Here is an 18537-nt window from a genome sequence, read left to right on the forward strand (position 1 = left end):
CATCAGAGCAAGCCCTGAACACCCCATCACACCAGAAAAGCAGGAATCAGAATTAAAATCACTTCTCATGATGATGATAGAGGGCTTTAAGAAAGACATAAATAACACTCTCAAAGAACTTAAGGAGAGCACTGGTAGACAGATAGAAACCCTTAAAGAGGAAACACAAAAATCCCTTAAGGAATTGCAAGAAAATGCAACCAAACGGGAAAAGGAATTAAACAGAACCATGCAGGATCTAAAAATGGAAGTAGAAACAATAAAGAAATCACAAAGGGACAATACCCTGGAGATAGAAAACCTAAAAAAAAAAAGATCAGGAGTCATAGACACAAGTATCACCAACAGAATACAAGAGATGGAAGAGAGAATCTCGTGTGCAGAAGATACCATGGAAAACATTGACACAACTGTCAAAGAAAATGCAAAATACAAAAAGCTACTAACCCAAAATATACAAGAAATCCAAGACACAATGAGAAGGCCAAACCTAAGGATAATAGGTATAGATGAGGGGGAAGACTCCCAACTAAAAGGACCAGTAAATATCCTCAACAAAATTATAGAGGAAAACTTCCCTAACCTAAAGAAAGAGATGTCCATAAATATACAAGAAGCTTACAGAACTCCAAATAGTTTAGACCAGAAAAGAAATACTTCCCGCCATATAATAGTCAAAACATCAAATGTACAAAACAAAGAAAAAATACTAAAAGCAGTAAGGGAAAAAGGCAAAGTAACATATAAAGGCAGACCTATAAGAATTATACCAGACTTCTCACCAGAGACCATAAAAGCCAGAAGATCCTGGACCGATATCATACAGACCCTAAGAGAACACAAATGCCAGCCCAGACTACTATACCCAGCAAAACTGTCAATCATTATTGATGGAGAAACCAAAATATTCCATGACAAATCCAAATTTACACAGTATCTCAACACAAATCCAGCACTTCAAAGAATAATTGGTGGAAAACTCCAACACAAGGAGGGAAACTACAACCTAGAAAAAGCAAGAAAGTAATCTTCCAAAAACCATAAAAGAAGGTAGCTACACAAACATATCTCCACGGATGTTAGCCCAAAAGCTTGGATTAGCGAAGACTCAACCCATAGACCACATGAAGCTCATGAAGAAGGACGACCAAGAGGGGATGCCTCAGTTCTACTTAGAACGAGAAATAAAAATGCTCAAGGGAGCAAATAGGGAAACAAAACATGGAACAGAAACCGAAGGAGGGGCCATCAGGAGACCTTTCCACCTGGGTATTCACCCCATGTACAGCCACCTAATCTAAACACTGTTGTGGATGGCTGTTGTGGATGGCTGGAAGTGCATAATGTGAGGAACATGATATAGCTGTCTCCTTAGAGGTCAGCCAAAGACTAAAACACTCAGAGGACAATGTTCACAATTAACCACTGATATGATCAGGGGTTTCCCAATGGAGAACTTAGTGAGAGGACTGAAGGAGCAGAAAGGGTTATTGACCCCAGGTGGAAAGCAACAATATCAAACAACCAGAGCCCCCCAGGGTCTAAACCACCAGCCTGGGAACACATAGGGAGGGACCCAAGACTCCAGAGGTATATGTAGGGGAGGATGGCCTTGTCGGACATAGGTGGGAGAGGAGTTTCTTGGTCCCATAAAAAAAAAAATGAATGAAAAATGAATGAATGAACACACAGTGGGGGGGGATGTGAGGGCGGGGAGGGGATAGTGAGGGGGGTAGGTGTGGTCACTGCCTCATAGAAGCATGAGGAGGGGGATGGGATAGGTTTCTGGGTGGTGGGAGGAAGTAGGCTAAGGGGATAAAATCTGAAACGTATATACTTCAACCAATTTTAAGAAGCGAGGAAAAAAAAAGTCTTCAGAACCAACATCTTTAAAAAAAATGTCAGCCCCCTAGGGGTGGAAATTTTTTTTTTTTTCTTGATACTAAAACTTGTTCTGAGAATTGTATATTGCAGAATACACAGCCTTGGTGTATCTACTCATCAAGCATACTGAGCAGACCTGCCCAAACCTCTGATGTCCTGGAATTCCATCTCGATTCAGTGAAGACACAGCATCAGAGGCTTATCAACTTACTCTCCCCCCAACCCCTCTTCTAAAATCTCAACGCCCTTAATCAGCTTGAAGAAGTTAAAGAAGAGTCAGCGCCCCTATTCCCTGAGCTTGGGGACTAATGTGGTTAATAACGGTCTGTCTTTCTAGGGACAAGTAGTGGTTTTGTTGGAACAGGGGGGATTAGCTAGGACTTACTGCATAGCCATAACCTACTGGTAGAAATCTGTATAATTATTATCAAGATGAAGTTATAAATTCTTAAATGGTACAAAATTTACTTTGATCTCAAATTTAAGGTTTTCATTGGTACAAGCCTCTTATTAATATAAAAATGAGATGAATATTGATGCATTCATGGGCATTGTGCCTGTATAACACATTTAGGAATACAATGCCTAGACCCAGCCCTTTTTTAACTTTTTTAACTGATTTGGGACGGTTAACCTATGAGTTAAGGGACTATAGCTAATTCATATTTTTGAGTTTATTGTTAGGGTGCTTTCCATATTTTACTTAGAAATAGCTGAGAGGAGTTAACAGAAAACAGTCCAGGTTACCTTACACGGATAGTTGGTTTTCAAAACATCAGAAGTCCATAGAACTGATGCTACAAATATTTATATATTAATGTTCATATTGATTAGAGACCTGTCTGCTCCTGACAGCTTCCTGTCATGGATTCTAAGAAAAAATTGAGCATCCTTGGAGTTACTCCAGTTGTGTGGTAACAGCCACTAGGCAAGAATTGCCTCTCTCCATCTACAGACAAATTACTGTCCAGAAAAGGACACACATGCAGAATAGTCGACTGATTATATCTGCCTAGACAGAGTAATCAGTCCTTAATAAACCTGCATCACCAAGGTCTGTCAGATGATTCTGGGCCAGAAGGCTGAAGATTTGATGCTCCAATGTTCGGTAGTATAGGGGCTTTTCAGGTGTTCAGAGGTCTCTATAAATTGGCTAAGTTTTAGAAGCTATGCTTTGTGCTTCCCACAATTATAGTTAACTCAGTCATTCTGGATTTCTGACGGGGTTGAAAACTTACAGCTATTTACCGTAAGAGAAAAGATTTGAGTGGATGGTAGTCAGCTGACATTCATCCTAAAGCCAGGTTCAGAACTAAATGTTTTAGTTAGGATAGATGACAGAGGTGCTGGTTAGTCAACAAAATGATGGACTGGGTATTAGGACTATCTTGTACCTCACTGGTACAAATTGGCATAATTATGCTCTAATTGTATTTTGAGAGAAAAGTTTCATTTTAACAGGAAGGGTGATGTGTAGGAGGAGCTAAGGTAGGAGGAGTACTGAGAGCAAGAAAAGGAGTAAGAAGAGGAGGAGAAGAAGGATAGGAGAAGCTAGGTGATGAAAGAGAGAAAGAGGGGGGAGACAGGGAGGCAGATATTCATGTATCTCCACCAGTCAAAGATAGTTGTTATATCTAGGTCGGTCAGTGGGTTACACCTCTCATTGAACAATTCCAAACTTATAACGCTTATGATTAACATTATTTAAAAAAAATGTATAAATGCAAAAAGGAAAAGGGGGCATGGGATAGGGGTTTTCTAAGAGGGGTGGGGGGGAATGGGGAAAGGGGATGGCATCTGAAGTGTAAATAAAATATCTAAAAAAAAAAAAAAAAAAAAAAAGAGCAGCAGGAAGGTAGAGTAGGGAGGAATGGGAAGAGGGGAGAGAAGCAATGGTTCAAGGAAGCCACTGTGGTAAACGCTGTGGAAGAGGGAGTCGCAAGACTATCAGTTTGGGATAAAATCAGAGACTACTGCAAAGCATTCGGGGGGCTTTGGAAACTTAGATAAAGTTTCAGTGCAGTGGTGGGAAGGAACTAGCCTGTAGTGGTTCAAGGAACGAACAGGGCAAGGCATGAAGTATGGGACAATGAATACAAACTTTTCTCAGAATCCTCACAGAACATGAGACAGTTTTGGGTATGGAGAGTGGATGTCTCTGTGGAAAGGCACCAGTGGTCTCCAAGGGCTCTTATAAACACAAGCTGATCAAGTAGGGGTAATGGGTTAAACAAGAACACAGTAGACTCTAAGTAAGTTCAGTAGTAGACCAATGGAGTGGTAGTGACGAGTGCTCACTAAATCAAGTGAGAGACAGAAATATGTGCTGATGTCTATACCTGGTTTGAAAGGAGGGAAAAAAGAGGTGCCAACGTGAATGGAGAAGATGGGGAAGAGCAAGCAAAAGCATGGAAGTCTCAGTGCCCTTCATGCACTGACATGAAGTCATAATGCAGCTGCTTTATTTAGCCAGACTGTAGACGCTGCTGGCAGTCCCCTACTTACCCTGAGGTCTACTTTCCAAGGTTCCAATTACTTGTGGCCCAAAGTACTTGGAAATTTTCAGGAATAAACAATCTATAAGCTTTCATTTATATAGCATTTTGAGTAAAGTGATTAAATCTCATATTGCCAGAATCCAGCTCAAAACATGGCTATCCCTTTGCTCAGCTATTCCTCATGCTTCCTGCCTGGGAGCTGCTCAGTTGTCTGGCTTATTTGACTGCTGCAGAGAAACAGTGGTTGTGTTCAAGTCACACTTTACTGAAAAATGTCTCAAAGCAAAAAAGTAGTGATAAAGCTGGTAATTCAGACCTGTCAAGGAACGATCACAACACAGCATGCTGAAGTGAAAAGGTGAAAGCTATCCAGTGGGAAAAGAGGAAAACTGGGCTGTAAACCTAACATTTATGATAAAGATGAGTCTCCTATCCATGCAGCAGTACCAGGGGTGGGGGACTCATGTGGGTTTTGAGGTTGTGCATCAAATACAAAAGCTATACTTTTAGTGTATATGTCTGCATTCACGGGAACAAATACAGTGCAGTGGCTTCATGCAACTACTGGGGATCTAGGAATATATCCCTAAGAATGACAGGAGACTATCATGGTAAGGTAAGAGTCAAGGCCCAAAGAGAAAAAGGAACAGAGAGAGGGAGGTACAAAGGGAGGGGGAAGGGGAAGGAGAAGAGAAAGAGGAAGGTATGAGTGGGGTTGAGGTGTGGGGAGTGAGCAAGCACCAGGGGCCAGGAAAAGATAACCAAAATATACTATGGTGTCATTTTCCCAGATCATTTTACTGTACTGTATTTAGTTTTTACATGCTGTTCCCTAGCTCATACTTTCTGTCTGGAAAAAAAAAAGGTACAATTTTGATGTAAAAATGGTCCCTACTACATACAGAAATGAGTGCACATTAGCCAGCATGGGCTTGGTCTGTGCAGCCCTTCAAGTTAGCATTAAAAATTATCTATGAGCACCTTGGCAAATTTTTTTTGAGAAAATATTTAAGGCCAGGGAAAGAAAAGCTTTATATGGAAAAAAATTATTAAAGTATTTTTAAATGTGTAATGTTAGTGAATTAAAAAGTACAGCCTCTGGAGCAAATACTATTCTTTATTAAAGTTTCCAAAGATTTGTGATCAGTGGTTTCTCCTGTTAAAAATGCAAACCATTGTCTCTGCATTTCCTGGGTCACCCTTAGTTCAAATAGAAGCAATGCCCCATAATCACTGAGTTATAAGTCTAGAGCTTTCGTAGCCCTGCCCCATATCTGGGTGCCCCGTCTGCAGAGCAGGATGGCTTCATTTCATTCTTGCACGAGATCACAGTGGATTGTTTCTATAAGTGCCTAAAATGGCAAACTGAATTTCCCTGAAATTTGTTTGTCCAGCTTCTTGGGAAAGCCTGCTAGACTTCTTCACCTCACTAGCCTCAGTCCTTAGGGCATGTATCACATTAACAATGTGGTTAATGTACACATGATGGCAGGGCCACAAGCCTGTACTTTATCTCAATGACCTTACAGTAAGTTCTCCAAGGATGAGACCCCTTTCCTTCCAGCTTCCCCACAACTCAATACAAGCTGGATACACAACATATGTTTAGCAAGTACTTGGCTCATCAACCAACTAATTGGATTCTAGCTTTTCAACCAAATGACACCAACAGGCTATAGATTATCATCATTGAATTTTTACCTAAGAATGAGACTGTTTGCAGATCTAATCACTTGTTCTAACATGACCTGAACTGGCTTGTTGAAGTAACAGATAACACTGAAGAAAAGCTGGTCCCTACAAGTTTTGTTTTTCTAGCTTGCTTTGTCAATGCATTCCATGAGAGGTGAACTCCTCATTCCTGTTGCTTAAAAACATACTTGAAAAAAAAAAAAAAAAAAAAGTCTTAAAGAGCTCTGGCACCCCTGACTGTGTTGGCCAGGCCTGCTCTAAGAATTAAGAGAGAAAAATCAATGAGTATTTACTTTTCTTTTTTTATGCCAGAACTTCAGGGGTGGGGGAAAAACACAAAATAAAAAACATGATTTCATTCCACATGTTAAACTTCAACTACCTCTGGATGGAATCTGCAAACTCAGAAGAGCATGAAAACATCTCTCAATAGAGCTGGATGGGGCCACAGGGAGGAGGAGGCTAAGCAAGAGGTATCACAGCACCGACAACCCGTACTTCCATCTCTGCTCCAAGGCCTCCTCATGAGGCCCAAGCTGCTGTCACTAGAGTCTCAGGGAGTTATTTCGCATGTGTATCTCTGTATCACAATTAGCTCAGTGAGTTAACCCTGACAGAGAGACGAGTGGATCCCAGTCTGGCTTAAAGACAAAATGGAAATGAACTGCTGAAAACTCCCTGAGCAGAGGTGAACCTCTGTACTTTGCCATCTTGTCCAAAGTCTGATCTGGCGTCTACAGTTAGTCACACCAGTAATACCAAAGGAGAGAGTTCTAGACAAACAGGGCAACAGGACCCCTGATAACCCAACTGTCAGCAGATTAGGGTGCCAGGAGTCTTTTTCCCTAAGCCCTTACTTGTCCCTAAGCCCCTATGAAATTCAGTGGTAACCAAAGGAGGGCCAGGAAAGATAAATCCTTCATTTGCAGTTCCAACAAGGCCCACTTTTTAGGTGTTCCCCTGTGCAATGGGCAAGACTTGGGGACTCCAGTCCTCTCCCTAGGCATCTCTATTCAAACAAGACCCTTTGAAAACTAGGACAACAAAGAGTTATCCAGCCATTTAAAAAAGGCCACCTTTGACTTCTCAAGACTCAGATATTCCTTATACTTGTTAGGAAACAAAGGCAACTTAAGCCAACATCTGGAATGGGAGAAATACAGCAACCACAGAAAAAGATAATTAAATCAATAAGGAATGCTTTTCAGACATAACATCACAAAGGCCAAAAGAGTGTTTTCAGAACCATCCAGAACAAAGTTACAGAAGTTACTTAGAAGCTAAATTTAAGTGGATTAATTTCTAGAGGGCATAATTTAGGAGTAGACCACCACAACCATGTGGACCATGCCAAGATGGCTTCCCAATTCTCTCCTTAGTAAGGCTGAGGAACACATAAGAATGTGTACACAGGTGTGAGATATTTACAAGACTCAAGCGTTTCACTCAGCACTCATTCGGGAACTGTGCCTGAGATCCTCAGGGTTCTGTAACAAGACATCCCAAATAGACACTTTGACAGTCAGTCTGCCCAACCTCAGGTATATCAGAGATTCTTTGGGAAATATGTCCAACATCTAATCAGTTTTCCTCAAATACTTTCATTGCTGGGCAGCCTGCTATGAGGAAGTCTATTCATGTCTTTGATGGAGAACACTGCCTTTCACAAAACCGTTCTTTGTCTTCAGAGCCGAAATCTCTCCTACATTCCCACTGGGAGTGAAATGACTTTTCCACTGGGAGGAAAAATGACAAATTGTGTGCCTTCTGCCATATGGCAGCCTGAGTATGTAGAGACCATTACCATGCTGCCTCTACCCAGTCTTCCCCAGCCTGTCTCCAGATGTCTAGCTTCCTCCACATTGTGCTCACTGCACCAAATAAATATTAGCCTACCAATGACCCTCCTAAAATGGGGGTCCCAGAGCAGAATAATAAACAAAACAATGTGGGCCTCAGAGTCAAAAGGACCATGGCAAAGCTCTGTTCTCTGACAGCAGCAGTGTGTCATAATGCACCTTGTTCTTACAGAAAACACTATTCCTAAGACTTTCTCACACAAAATTATATGAAAGCAGATACCCTACATTCTAATCAGATATAATTTTAATTTTAAAAACCAGAACATGGTACATATCTCTAGTCTTAAGCCACTAATACAGTTCTCTAAGGCTATTTAGAATATATATTTTAAAAACTACTTAATGTGTGGAAGTTAGAGGACAGCTCGTACAAGTCATTTTCTCCTTTCATCATGAGGGTCCCAAGGATCAAAAGCAGGTCAGCTGTTAAGCTTGGTGTCAAGGGCCTTTATCTGTTGAGTCAATTTGCCAGTCTCTCTCTTCAATAAAGGGCTATATCAGACATACATAAGAAAGCATAGGGACTAACATGACATTCAACCATCTGTCCAGAACCAAGCATTAAAAGGAAAACAAACATCATAAATAAAGTTCACATTCTGAGTTCATGGTTTTCCAGTTGCCTCCACCCCCGAAGCTGCAGAGAGGTAATGGGTGGGGCCTGAGCTTGCATTTGTCACCCTGACTCCTGAAGACCTTGAGCTTTCAGTCATTTCTCTATGTCACACATACTTTATAAGTTGCAACTGAGTCTGTTTGCATTTAAGTGAGTCAAACACTGACTAAAGAAGTTACACTTCTACCAGCCAAGTAACGCCATCAAGCCATGAGGTGACTCAGACATGATTTACTCTTAGGGAATCCTTACTAGTTCTCAGCAAATGAAGCACAGAGCACTTATGAGTGATACACTTAATGAGCCAGTTGAAAATAACTGATATTAATACAACTATGTGGTCATTTAAAATGCTTTTCCACTGCTTTTGAAGAGTTTTTTTGAAGGCTGTTGGCACAATAGTTCCATGCCCCATAGTCCCCAAAATGCTGGCATGATTCAGAGTTGACTTTTGAACCCAATTGTGTCAGTTATTGAGTTCTAGGACATGCTCTCACTCACAGAACACAGAGCACTCTCCCTAGGACCCCACCTTCATCTGGATTCAGGGTTTTCTTTCCCATTTACTGACAGATACTCACCAGAACAAGTTAAAAAAAAAAAAAAAAAGCCTGCTGTTTCAGAGTGTAAATGTTCTCCCCAAGAAATGACAAATGCCCGAGGATGCACTGCACACACGCACTGAAAAGACATACCGTTACCTGCCAATCAAATATGTGCAGCTATTATATACCACCAGAGATGAGAGACACAGAGTCTCTTTATGCAGTCCTGGCTGCCCTGGACCAGGCTAGCCTCAAACTCAGAGAAATTCTCCTGTCTGTCTCCCAAATGATAGGGTTAAGGTGTTAAATGATGTGCACCACTGCCTGGAGCCTTAAAAGCATCCTTCTCTATTCTTTTCCTATTATAGACTGTCAACCTCCTGGGCTCTCTAGAATTCCCTAACATATAAACCTAGCAGCATTATTTTGTAAGCAGGACATTTAACCCCATTACATTAAGGTTTTCCTACCTGGGTTTTCTGATCTTTCTGTATTAGTCTGGATGGCTTTCCCTTACATGCCTGGCTTCATTATAACTGTATGAGTTAAAACAGAGAAACAGTACTTTGCTTCTTCTTCTCTCCTCATCTCTTTAGGCTTCTCTCCTGTGACACTGATCCTGAAGCAGGGTACGTACTTCAAGGCAGACTTCCACAGGCTTCTCTAAAGGACAGCCAGAGAGGAGCGCATACCAGAGAGGACCAAGGTAACATTCAGTCCAAGAAACTAATTTCATCAAAACTTGCTTGAATTTGGAAACTGAACCTCTGTCTGCTGCAGGAACAAGTGTTCTTAACTGTTAAACCACGTTTCCGGCCTCTCAGGAGATCTTAAACACACAGGGCTGAGGGTGCAGCTCAGTGACAGAGCTTGCCAAGCATGAGCCAGGCCCTGGGTTTGATACCCAACACCGTGAACAAACAACTCAAACTAAACCAACCAAACTAACCCAGACAATGTTCTAAGTACCTGGTATCTTATCCTTGCACAGCTTGGGGCCTGGAATTGAGGAAATGAGGAAAGGACAGACAGACATAGAATATATGGGATCAGGTGGTCTGACTCTCTAATGGAAAAGCTATAGTGCACTGGAAGCTAAGTGTGTTTATCATATATAGTTCAACAGAGAGGTGAGGGTGTTGCACACGGCTAGCTGAAGAAGGAAGCAGGGTTAATATATACAACTGAAAAAGGAGGCAGGATTAGCTAATCTTAGTAGGAGCACTCTTTCTTTGTAGGGAAGCAATCTTTAGGCCATGAACCTGGGCTCACAATAGGGGTGGTGGGGAGCAGCTGTGAACATTTTCTGCAAGCACTATCACCAGCCCCACATGGGCGAGAGGAAGGCTTTGCCATCCCTCTGAATCTTCCCCAGGGAAATTTTACCCATGGGTCTGAGGTACTAGCGTCACTGACATGGTCATGCCTATGTCAATAACACACACTTACTAAGGACTTAACTGCTCTCTACAAGCTGGTTTTAGAGTAGTATTTAAATCTTCTATGTTATTGTAATCTTTGACTATCTCAGATTATATATACGTAGGTCCATTTGGAAGAGTATTTTCAAAGTAGCAACTTCCTGTCTCTAGGAGCAACAGATAATAGTTTAGTAAAAGCCTCTGTGGAGTGAATGTTCTCAACATAGATGACAATGGTCCACAGCATATCTTGGTTTCTAATCAAGCTGATTCTGTTTGTATCTTTCCCCTTTTCATCAACTTTCTAAAACACTGCTTAGCCACTTCCCCACCCCATACACACAAATGTTCATGAAAGAGAACACTTCTAAGGCTCTTGAAAGTAAAATTTACCACCCAAATTTCTAAAATGAATCACCAAATACTGGAGGAGGTAGATGGTAACTTTGTATCAGGAAACAAAAACCAGTCCCAGTGAATCATCCCTGTGATCAGAGATAGCACGGCCATAGCCTGGGCTTGGTGGCAAACAAATGGCCACAGCATCACATGTCAGAATCTTGTGTTCATGGTTTCCCACATGGAGATGCATAAGTCAGCTACATGAACCCAGGAAGCAGAACCCAGGAAGCCGCACAAATAACAAACACAGTCAAGTTCTGTGTACTTATACTGCTTCTCCAAGTCCATTTCAATCTTCAATGATATTCTGTAAATAATATCACAGCTTCTAAAATGATTCATAAGAAAACACAAAGACTTTTTGAGGAACACATGTTAAGGTACATAGTTAAAAACTAAAAAGTGATCAGAAGGTGACAGCCACCTTGAAAGAGGTAACAGAGCCTTTGGTGATCTGTTCCTGAGGTTACTGTGCAACCACATGCATTCTGTGCTTTTGGATCGCTTTTAGGCACTCCAAGTTTGAAAGAGAAGGTTAATTGGGACAATGGGCTAAGTGGCATTGCCACAGGATACCAGGTTCTGGTTGCTCTGACTTCTCCAGAGTAAAGAGCCAGGTGCCTTGATATTCTTTTAAACCACAGGGCAGAAAATGCATATTAGGATCAAGGCTTCCCAGCATACCTGTGTTGGCTGGCCCAATACTGTTCAATACAAACCATAGGCAGTGTTTTCAAAAGAAGTACTTCCTATCAACCCACTGGCCAGTCTCCAAGGAAAACAATACCAACACAGCCACAGGCTCCCACACCCACAGGCTAAGCATCTTCCTCTGAAGCACTGGAGACCAGTCAGGAGCAATAGCAGAAAGCTTCATTGTCTGGTTTTCACATAATGGCTCCCTAAGACAATATACTGATTATAAATTCCCCAAATAAGAACAAGATAGAGCATTTCTCTCAAGTTCCTACAACATGACACTACCTGATAATGAAAGGAACAAAAGGGGCCAAGCTGAGTGCAGACGACGTGCCATCCATCGGAGATGGGTAGAGTCTTTCCAACACCAGGAGTAAGAGGAACATGCTAGGGTGTCGATCAGGCTTTCCCAGTTCACTGAAAGGAAATTATTACATATAAAAGATTTCAGATTGAAGAAGGCAAGTACTGCTTTCAAACACAGTTTGTCACTTTTTCCTGTTTCTCTCTCTCTCTCTCTCTCTCTCTCTCTCTCTCTCTCTCTCTCTCTGTGTGTGTGTGTGTGTGTGTGTGTAAGTCAGAAGACAATTTTCAATTTTTGAGAGCTGATTCTCTACTTCCACAATGAGGTCTTAGAAGTCAAGCTCAGGCTGTCAGGGTTAGTAGTGGGTGTCTTACCCCACTGAGTCACTTCACCTACTCCAGTGTTAGTTTTACATTCTCTATTTTACAGGTGTTTTGCCTGTATATATGTCTGTATACCTCATTGCACCTGGTGCTTACATAGGACAGAAGAAGGCACTAGATCCCCTGGAACTGAACTTAAAGACAGCTGCTGTGTGAGTGCTGGGAAGTGAACCTAGGTTCTTTGGAAGAGTTGCCAGTGCTCTTAGCTGCTGAGCCATCTGTCCACAGCCCCTCCTCTCCCAATGTTTGTTTTCTTGAGATGGATCTGGTTATTTACCCCATACCTGGTAGCTATCCCATCTCTATCTTCTGAAGGCTGGGATTACAGGCATGAGCCACCCTATCTGACCTAAAATCATGATTGGTGAAATATCTCAAAGTGTGACTGCATTTCTTCCAGTGTGTTCCTGACTTACCTGTCCACTGTACTGGCTACGGTTTCCAACTGTTTGAGAAGAAAGGGATACAGTTCTGGGAAACGAGAGAAAAACTCTCTTCCTGTCATTCTGTAGAGGGAGAAATAAAAGAGAAGGCATTACTTTTTATAATCCCCCTTTAAAGGAAAATAACTACTTAATGAAATAGTTGAAAAGGAAGCCTACAATATCTTATACTCATGGTCAACACAAATGATGCCCAGTTCCAAGTGCTTTGGATGCGTGGACTTATCTCTATAATTAAGCTGGCATATGCTTACAAATATTTGATATTAACTTTAGGCAGGAAAGAGATACATACTGTGAACCAACCCAGTTTACACAACTGATTTGAGCTGTGACTACAGACAACAACTGACAGACTGCCTCAACTTCAGTGATGGAGGAGAGACTTAGAACAAAATTTCCCAACCTGGGTACCATGTAATTTTGGACCAGGGTAAAAATTCAGGGTGAAAATTTGTGCTACAGGATGATTAGAAGTCTCTGAGGTCTCTACCCACTAGATGCCAGAAGCACAGCATCTTTCTCTATAACGGTGACAATGGCAGTCTTTCCAGATATTGCAAATGCAATGTAAGACATAATGATAAATGAGAGGACCACTGTCTTGGAGAATGGCGACCCAGAAGGATGGCAATGGCGACCCAGAAGGATGGCAATGGCGACCCAGAAGGATGGCCATGGCGAGTGAGCTTCTGTACAGACCATTCCAGCTGATACTATAAGGATTACCTTTTCCATATTTATAGAAACTATTCTTGAGCTCAGAGAAGATGCTAAAAATAGTTCCTCAAACTGCAAAGTGGCCAAAATCCTCAAACGTAGTAAAACAGTTAGGAGAAAAGGCTGCTTATCACAATAAATCAAGAGAAGTCTTAGCTAGTAAAGAAACACTCCTAACTGCCTGTGCTCCTGCTAATAAAGAGTCAGTCCCAGCTTGGTAAGTAGCAGCGTTTCTGCAGGCAGCAAACTGCCAGCCAGTCAGATCACACAGTCAGCTCACACACACACAGACTGCCCACCATCCAGACTCATCAGTTCCCATGACGCTCCTGCCTCCCCAAGCAACCCACTGATTTGAATTCGATTGCCACAGTTTAGTTTTGTCTATTTTAAACTTTCACAAAAATGTAACGGTACATTTTATACTTTTTTTTTTTTGTCTGACTTTTCTCATTTGACATAAAGTTGCTGAGACTTGTCCACAACATTGGCTACAGCAGCAGTTTGACTTTTTTTTCTGGTAAGTAGATCTCATAGTGTGACTCCGTAAATTTCTAACTGCTTCTGTCGGCAGACATGGGTACTTTTTATTTGAGGGAGGGGATTGTGAGTACAAATGCTACCCTGATATCCTCAAACAAGATTTGTCTTGATCATATTTATCACTTCTCTTATCTGATATCTGAGAATAAACAACGTGAAATCTGCATACTATTTAGGAAACCCATAGATTCCCAAACACCTCCACGACTTTATCCTCCAACAACATAAAGTCCAAGTGTTGGAATACCTCTACTGTTTGCAGTGCTTGTTGATGGCTTTATCTTTTTTTTTTCATTTCAGCCAAACTTGTGATATCTGTGATTTTGTTCAATTATCCTTGATGACTAACGATATTGAATAATCTTCCTGTGTTTTGGCCCTTGTGTGGCCTTCTAGTCAAATATTTTTACCCATTTTTCAAATAGTCTGTGTTTTTCCTTACACTCACATACCCCACAACACAGCACATATGCTTTCCTACTGAGTCAGCTTATTTTCATAGTCTTTAGATGAGAAAAATGCTAAATATTTGATTAAGTCCAACCATTTATGTTTTCCTTTCTGTGATTCATGTATTCTACAACCTAAGAAATCTCTGCCTCCTTTAGAGTTTTTGTTTTGTTTTGTTTTTGTTTTTTAGAAAGCTTTACACACTGAAGTCTACAATCCAAGTTCATCTCAGATAAAATTTTGCATTCAGTTTGTTTGTTTGTCCTTCCTTCCTTCCTTCCTTCCTTCCTTCCTTCCTTCCTTCCTTCCTTTCTTCCTTCCCTTCCTCCCTCCCTCCCTCCCTTCCTTCCTTCTATGATGTGGATCCCAGGGATTGAACTCAAGTCTCGAGGTTGGCATAAAGAGCCTTTACCAGCTGAGGCATCTTAACCTGCCCTATCACATTTTCAATAAGAAGATGGTCCTTAAAGAAAAAGATAAGAGATGCACTTTGCACAAGCATTAAAACATTTAATGCTACAAAGATTAAATTCCTAATGTGTACAAATGCAATATAATTCTAAGAAAAACTCTGTGTCTCTGTCTGTCTCTATTCCATTTCCCCTCTATTCCCCCACCACCTCCCCTGCCCCCTGTGTGTATAGGAGTCAGAGATTCTAAACTTTTTATGACATTTCACAGGCTAGGAGTAAAGTGCAAGGTTGGGAACTTATCCAGTTAGGTTTTCAGAGATATCAGAACTACTCAGCTACACAGCAAATTCAAGGCCACCTTGGGCTACACATGACCCTTTTACAAACAAAAATGAACTCCAGAAAACCAAATAAGTAAGCAAACAAACAAGCCAATAATGATATGATAACTGATACTAAGATTAAACTAGAATCTCACCCTCTTAATATATACAAAATTAAATTGTACTGTATCTAAGGCCTAAAAATAGCCATAAAGAAAAATACAAAATAATAAAAACATGAAGTTTTTGTCTTAGTTTGGCTTACTACTGCTATGAAAAAACACCATGACCAAAGCAAGTTGGGGAGGAAAACGTTTATTTGGTGTACACTTCCACATAATGGTTCATCACTGAAAGAAGTCAGGACAGGAACTCACAGAGAGAAGGAATCTGGAGGCAGGAGCTGATGCAGAGGCCATGGAGGGGTGCTGTTTACTGGCTTGTTCCCCATGGCTTGCTCAGCCTGCTTTCTTATAGAACTCAGGACCACCAGCTCATGGATGATACCACCCACAATGGACTGGGTCCTCCCACATTCATCACTAATTAATAAAATACCCTCTCTACAGCTGGATCTTCTGGAGGCATTTTCTTAATTGAGGTGTCCCTCCACCCCCCACTTCAGAAGACTCCAGTTTGTGTCAAGTTGACATAAACTAGCCATGACACCAACCTAAGTTGAAAAGTTGACAATTTTTTCCTGACTATTGCTAGAATGATGCTTCAGCCAGCTTAGGTACTACAGCTTCCATGTATGTAGGCCACAGGACAACTACAAGATCCACACTAATTCTGTTCAATGACCTGAACTCTCTAGCAATTAGATGATGGCCACTAGTCGGATGATACTGCGCCTAAATAAAGCAGCTATAGTGGAAAAGGTGCAAGGGTTTATAAGAATGAAGTGTTCCTTTTCTACTTAGCCCTTCAAGACAAACAGACTCATTCAGACAGGAAATGAGGGGAAGTGAAGTCACAGCTACTGAAATGAGACAGATGCCGTGGTGGCAGCAGCAGAACAACTTTATCACACCTGCTAGGTAGGCCAGGAGATAGAACAAAGGCCTGCACTGTCTGCACTGCCTTCCTCACCAAGGAAGTTGCTTTGCTGTGACCTCTACACCCTGTCACCCTACAAACCTAACAAGGGCCATGTCTGTCCTCCTTATGGAGAAACTTCTTTAAGCACAATCTGATAGCTTTGTTAAGACACTGAAGGTGTCGGAGGAGATGGAGAGATGGTTCAGTAGTTAGAAACACTGGTTGCTCTTCCACAGGCCACAGGTTCAGTTGTCAGCACTCACATGGTGGCTTACAACTGTCTGTAACCCCAGCTCCAGGGTACCTGACACTCACACAGATTTACATGTAGACAAAACACCTAATGCACATAAAATAAAAGTAAGTAAAGAAAATAAAACATTTTTTAAAAAGTCTGTAAGGAAACTGAATGCAATGGCCCTCAATCCAGCACTTTACCTTTCTGTGCACAATAAATCGTGACATTTCTGTGTGTCTTCCTTTTCTCTATAGCCCTAAACAGTTACTTCATGGGGCTGGTGATATGGGCAAAAGAGGACAGGCTAGACCAACTACCCATACTCTCTAAAATGAAAGCCTGAAATCAGTGACAGGACAGGAACTATGGCATTTAAAGTTTACCAACTGGGTTTTAGGCTATGCTAGATGCAATATAAACACATACTTCTCAACCAATATAAAATAGTCTCCTAAAATTACAGATAAAGGTTTTACTTAAGGAAGCACCAATCATACCCTTGGAGTTATACTTTCTTCTGCCTTTAACTTTCTTCCTTCCTCAAAACTGATGCCCTGAATCCTAGCAGTAGATCGTGTACTCTTCTGAAGAGCAGCCGAGAAGATCTGTGTAAGATAAAGCTGCATTTGGTTAGTCACAGAAACTTCCTGTGAAGAAGTGGCCCAACTTCTGTAAACTGTGCAGTCAATTACTTCTAATATGAGAAAGATCACAGGGTAGAAAGCATTTTGGCCAGTTTTAACAAGAGTAATCACTAACATAAAGGTCACTTAGGTTTGCTCCAAGACCCAAAGCAGAACTATTATGCACAGGAAACTGTCCGTAGCTTCAATCTACAGGTTAAAATAAAGGCTGTATAATAACATACGCTCTTTGAGGTATCTGAATTAATGTCCAAGGTTAGATGGAAAGGTAATATAGAAAACCAGAGAGAGCCTTTTGGTTTATAAGATTTGTGGTGCTAATTAGATCTCAGGTGCTAGGGTCTGAAGCTAATATTAATACTGAAGGTTGTATCCATTTCACTGACAAGAATTTAAGTTAATTAAATGATGTATTACACAAAATGTGTGAATTTAGTCCCCATTTGCCGGTCAGATTAATGAAAGGAACTGAGAACATAGCAATCTCATGAGAAAATTCTCCAAAAGTCAAGGCAACATTAGAAATAAAGGCTGGGGCTGTAACTCAGATGTAGAGTCCTTACCTAGTACGCATGAAGTCCTGGGTTTGAAACCCAGCCCCACATGAAACTGCATGTATTGGTACAAGCCTGTAATCCCAGTACTCGGGAAGCAGAGATAGAAGGATCCAGATTCCAAGGCTATGGCTGATTATGGCTTGAGTTGAAGGTCAGCTTGGAATTTATCAAATCCTGTCTCAAAAAGACCCTCGCCACTAAAAGAAAGCAGTAAGTGATGGTGCCGCTGGGACACAGTAGTCTAGAAGTTCACATGACTAAATAGCACACACAGTGAAGCAGCAACTGTCCTTTTCTATGAAGCATCAACTCAAGGATAATGAAGAGCCCTGGGAGGCATGGTGCCTCACCTCTGGACAAAGGACAGAAAAGTTTCATGCTCATCACAAAAGCTCTGGCTCCTGCGCCCAATTCCTTTCCTGTGAAGCAACCCACAGCAGATACAAGTATCTATTCCTCTTTAGATTAGCTGTGCTCACTGGAGCTCAATCTGGGCGCAAAATTGCTAATTCCTAGTTACTGTCATTTGCTTGTACAGAAAATTAATACTAGACAATTTAAAACTATCAGCTATGATGCTGCTATACACTTGTAATCCTAGAACATGGAAAACTGAGACAGGAGGATTGCTAAGAGTTTGAGGCCAGCTTGGTCTATAATACATAGAGAGTTCCAGACCAGCCATGGCTACATAGTTAAGATCTTGTCTTAAAATACAATAATGATGAAGAAGAGAAGACACACACACACACACACACACACACACACACACACACACACACACAGAGAGAGAGAGAGAGAGAGAGAGAGAGAGAGAGAGAGAGAGAGAGAGAGAGAGAGATCACCTATATCACAATCA

General features: G+C 41.3%; 1 protein-coding gene across 4 annotated transcripts in view; it reads right to left on the reverse strand.

Annotated features, from left to right (window-relative positions):
- The window catches only part of Thada (THADA armadillo repeat containing), a 294393-nt gene that overhangs the window by 144316 nt on the left and 131540 nt on the right, over window positions 1–18537 (reverse strand). For all 4 annotated transcript variants that reach the window (XM_076942388.1, XM_076942389.1, XM_034514071.2 and 1 more), the window contains 2 exons: window positions 12723–12812; window positions 11905–12036 (listed from right to left, as the gene is read on the reverse strand). In XM_076942388.1, coding sequence (XP_076798503.1) covers window positions 11905–12036; window positions 12723–12812 — 222 coding nt within the window. The remainder of the gene's footprint in view (window positions 1–11904; window positions 12037–12722; window positions 12813–18537) is intronic.

This window comes from Arvicanthis niloticus, chromosome 11 (assembly GCF_011762505.2).
Source record: "Arvicanthis niloticus isolate mArvNil1 chromosome 11, mArvNil1.pat.X, whole genome shotgun sequence".
Taxonomy (NCBI): domain Eukaryota; kingdom Metazoa; phylum Chordata; class Mammalia; order Rodentia; family Muridae; genus Arvicanthis; species Arvicanthis niloticus.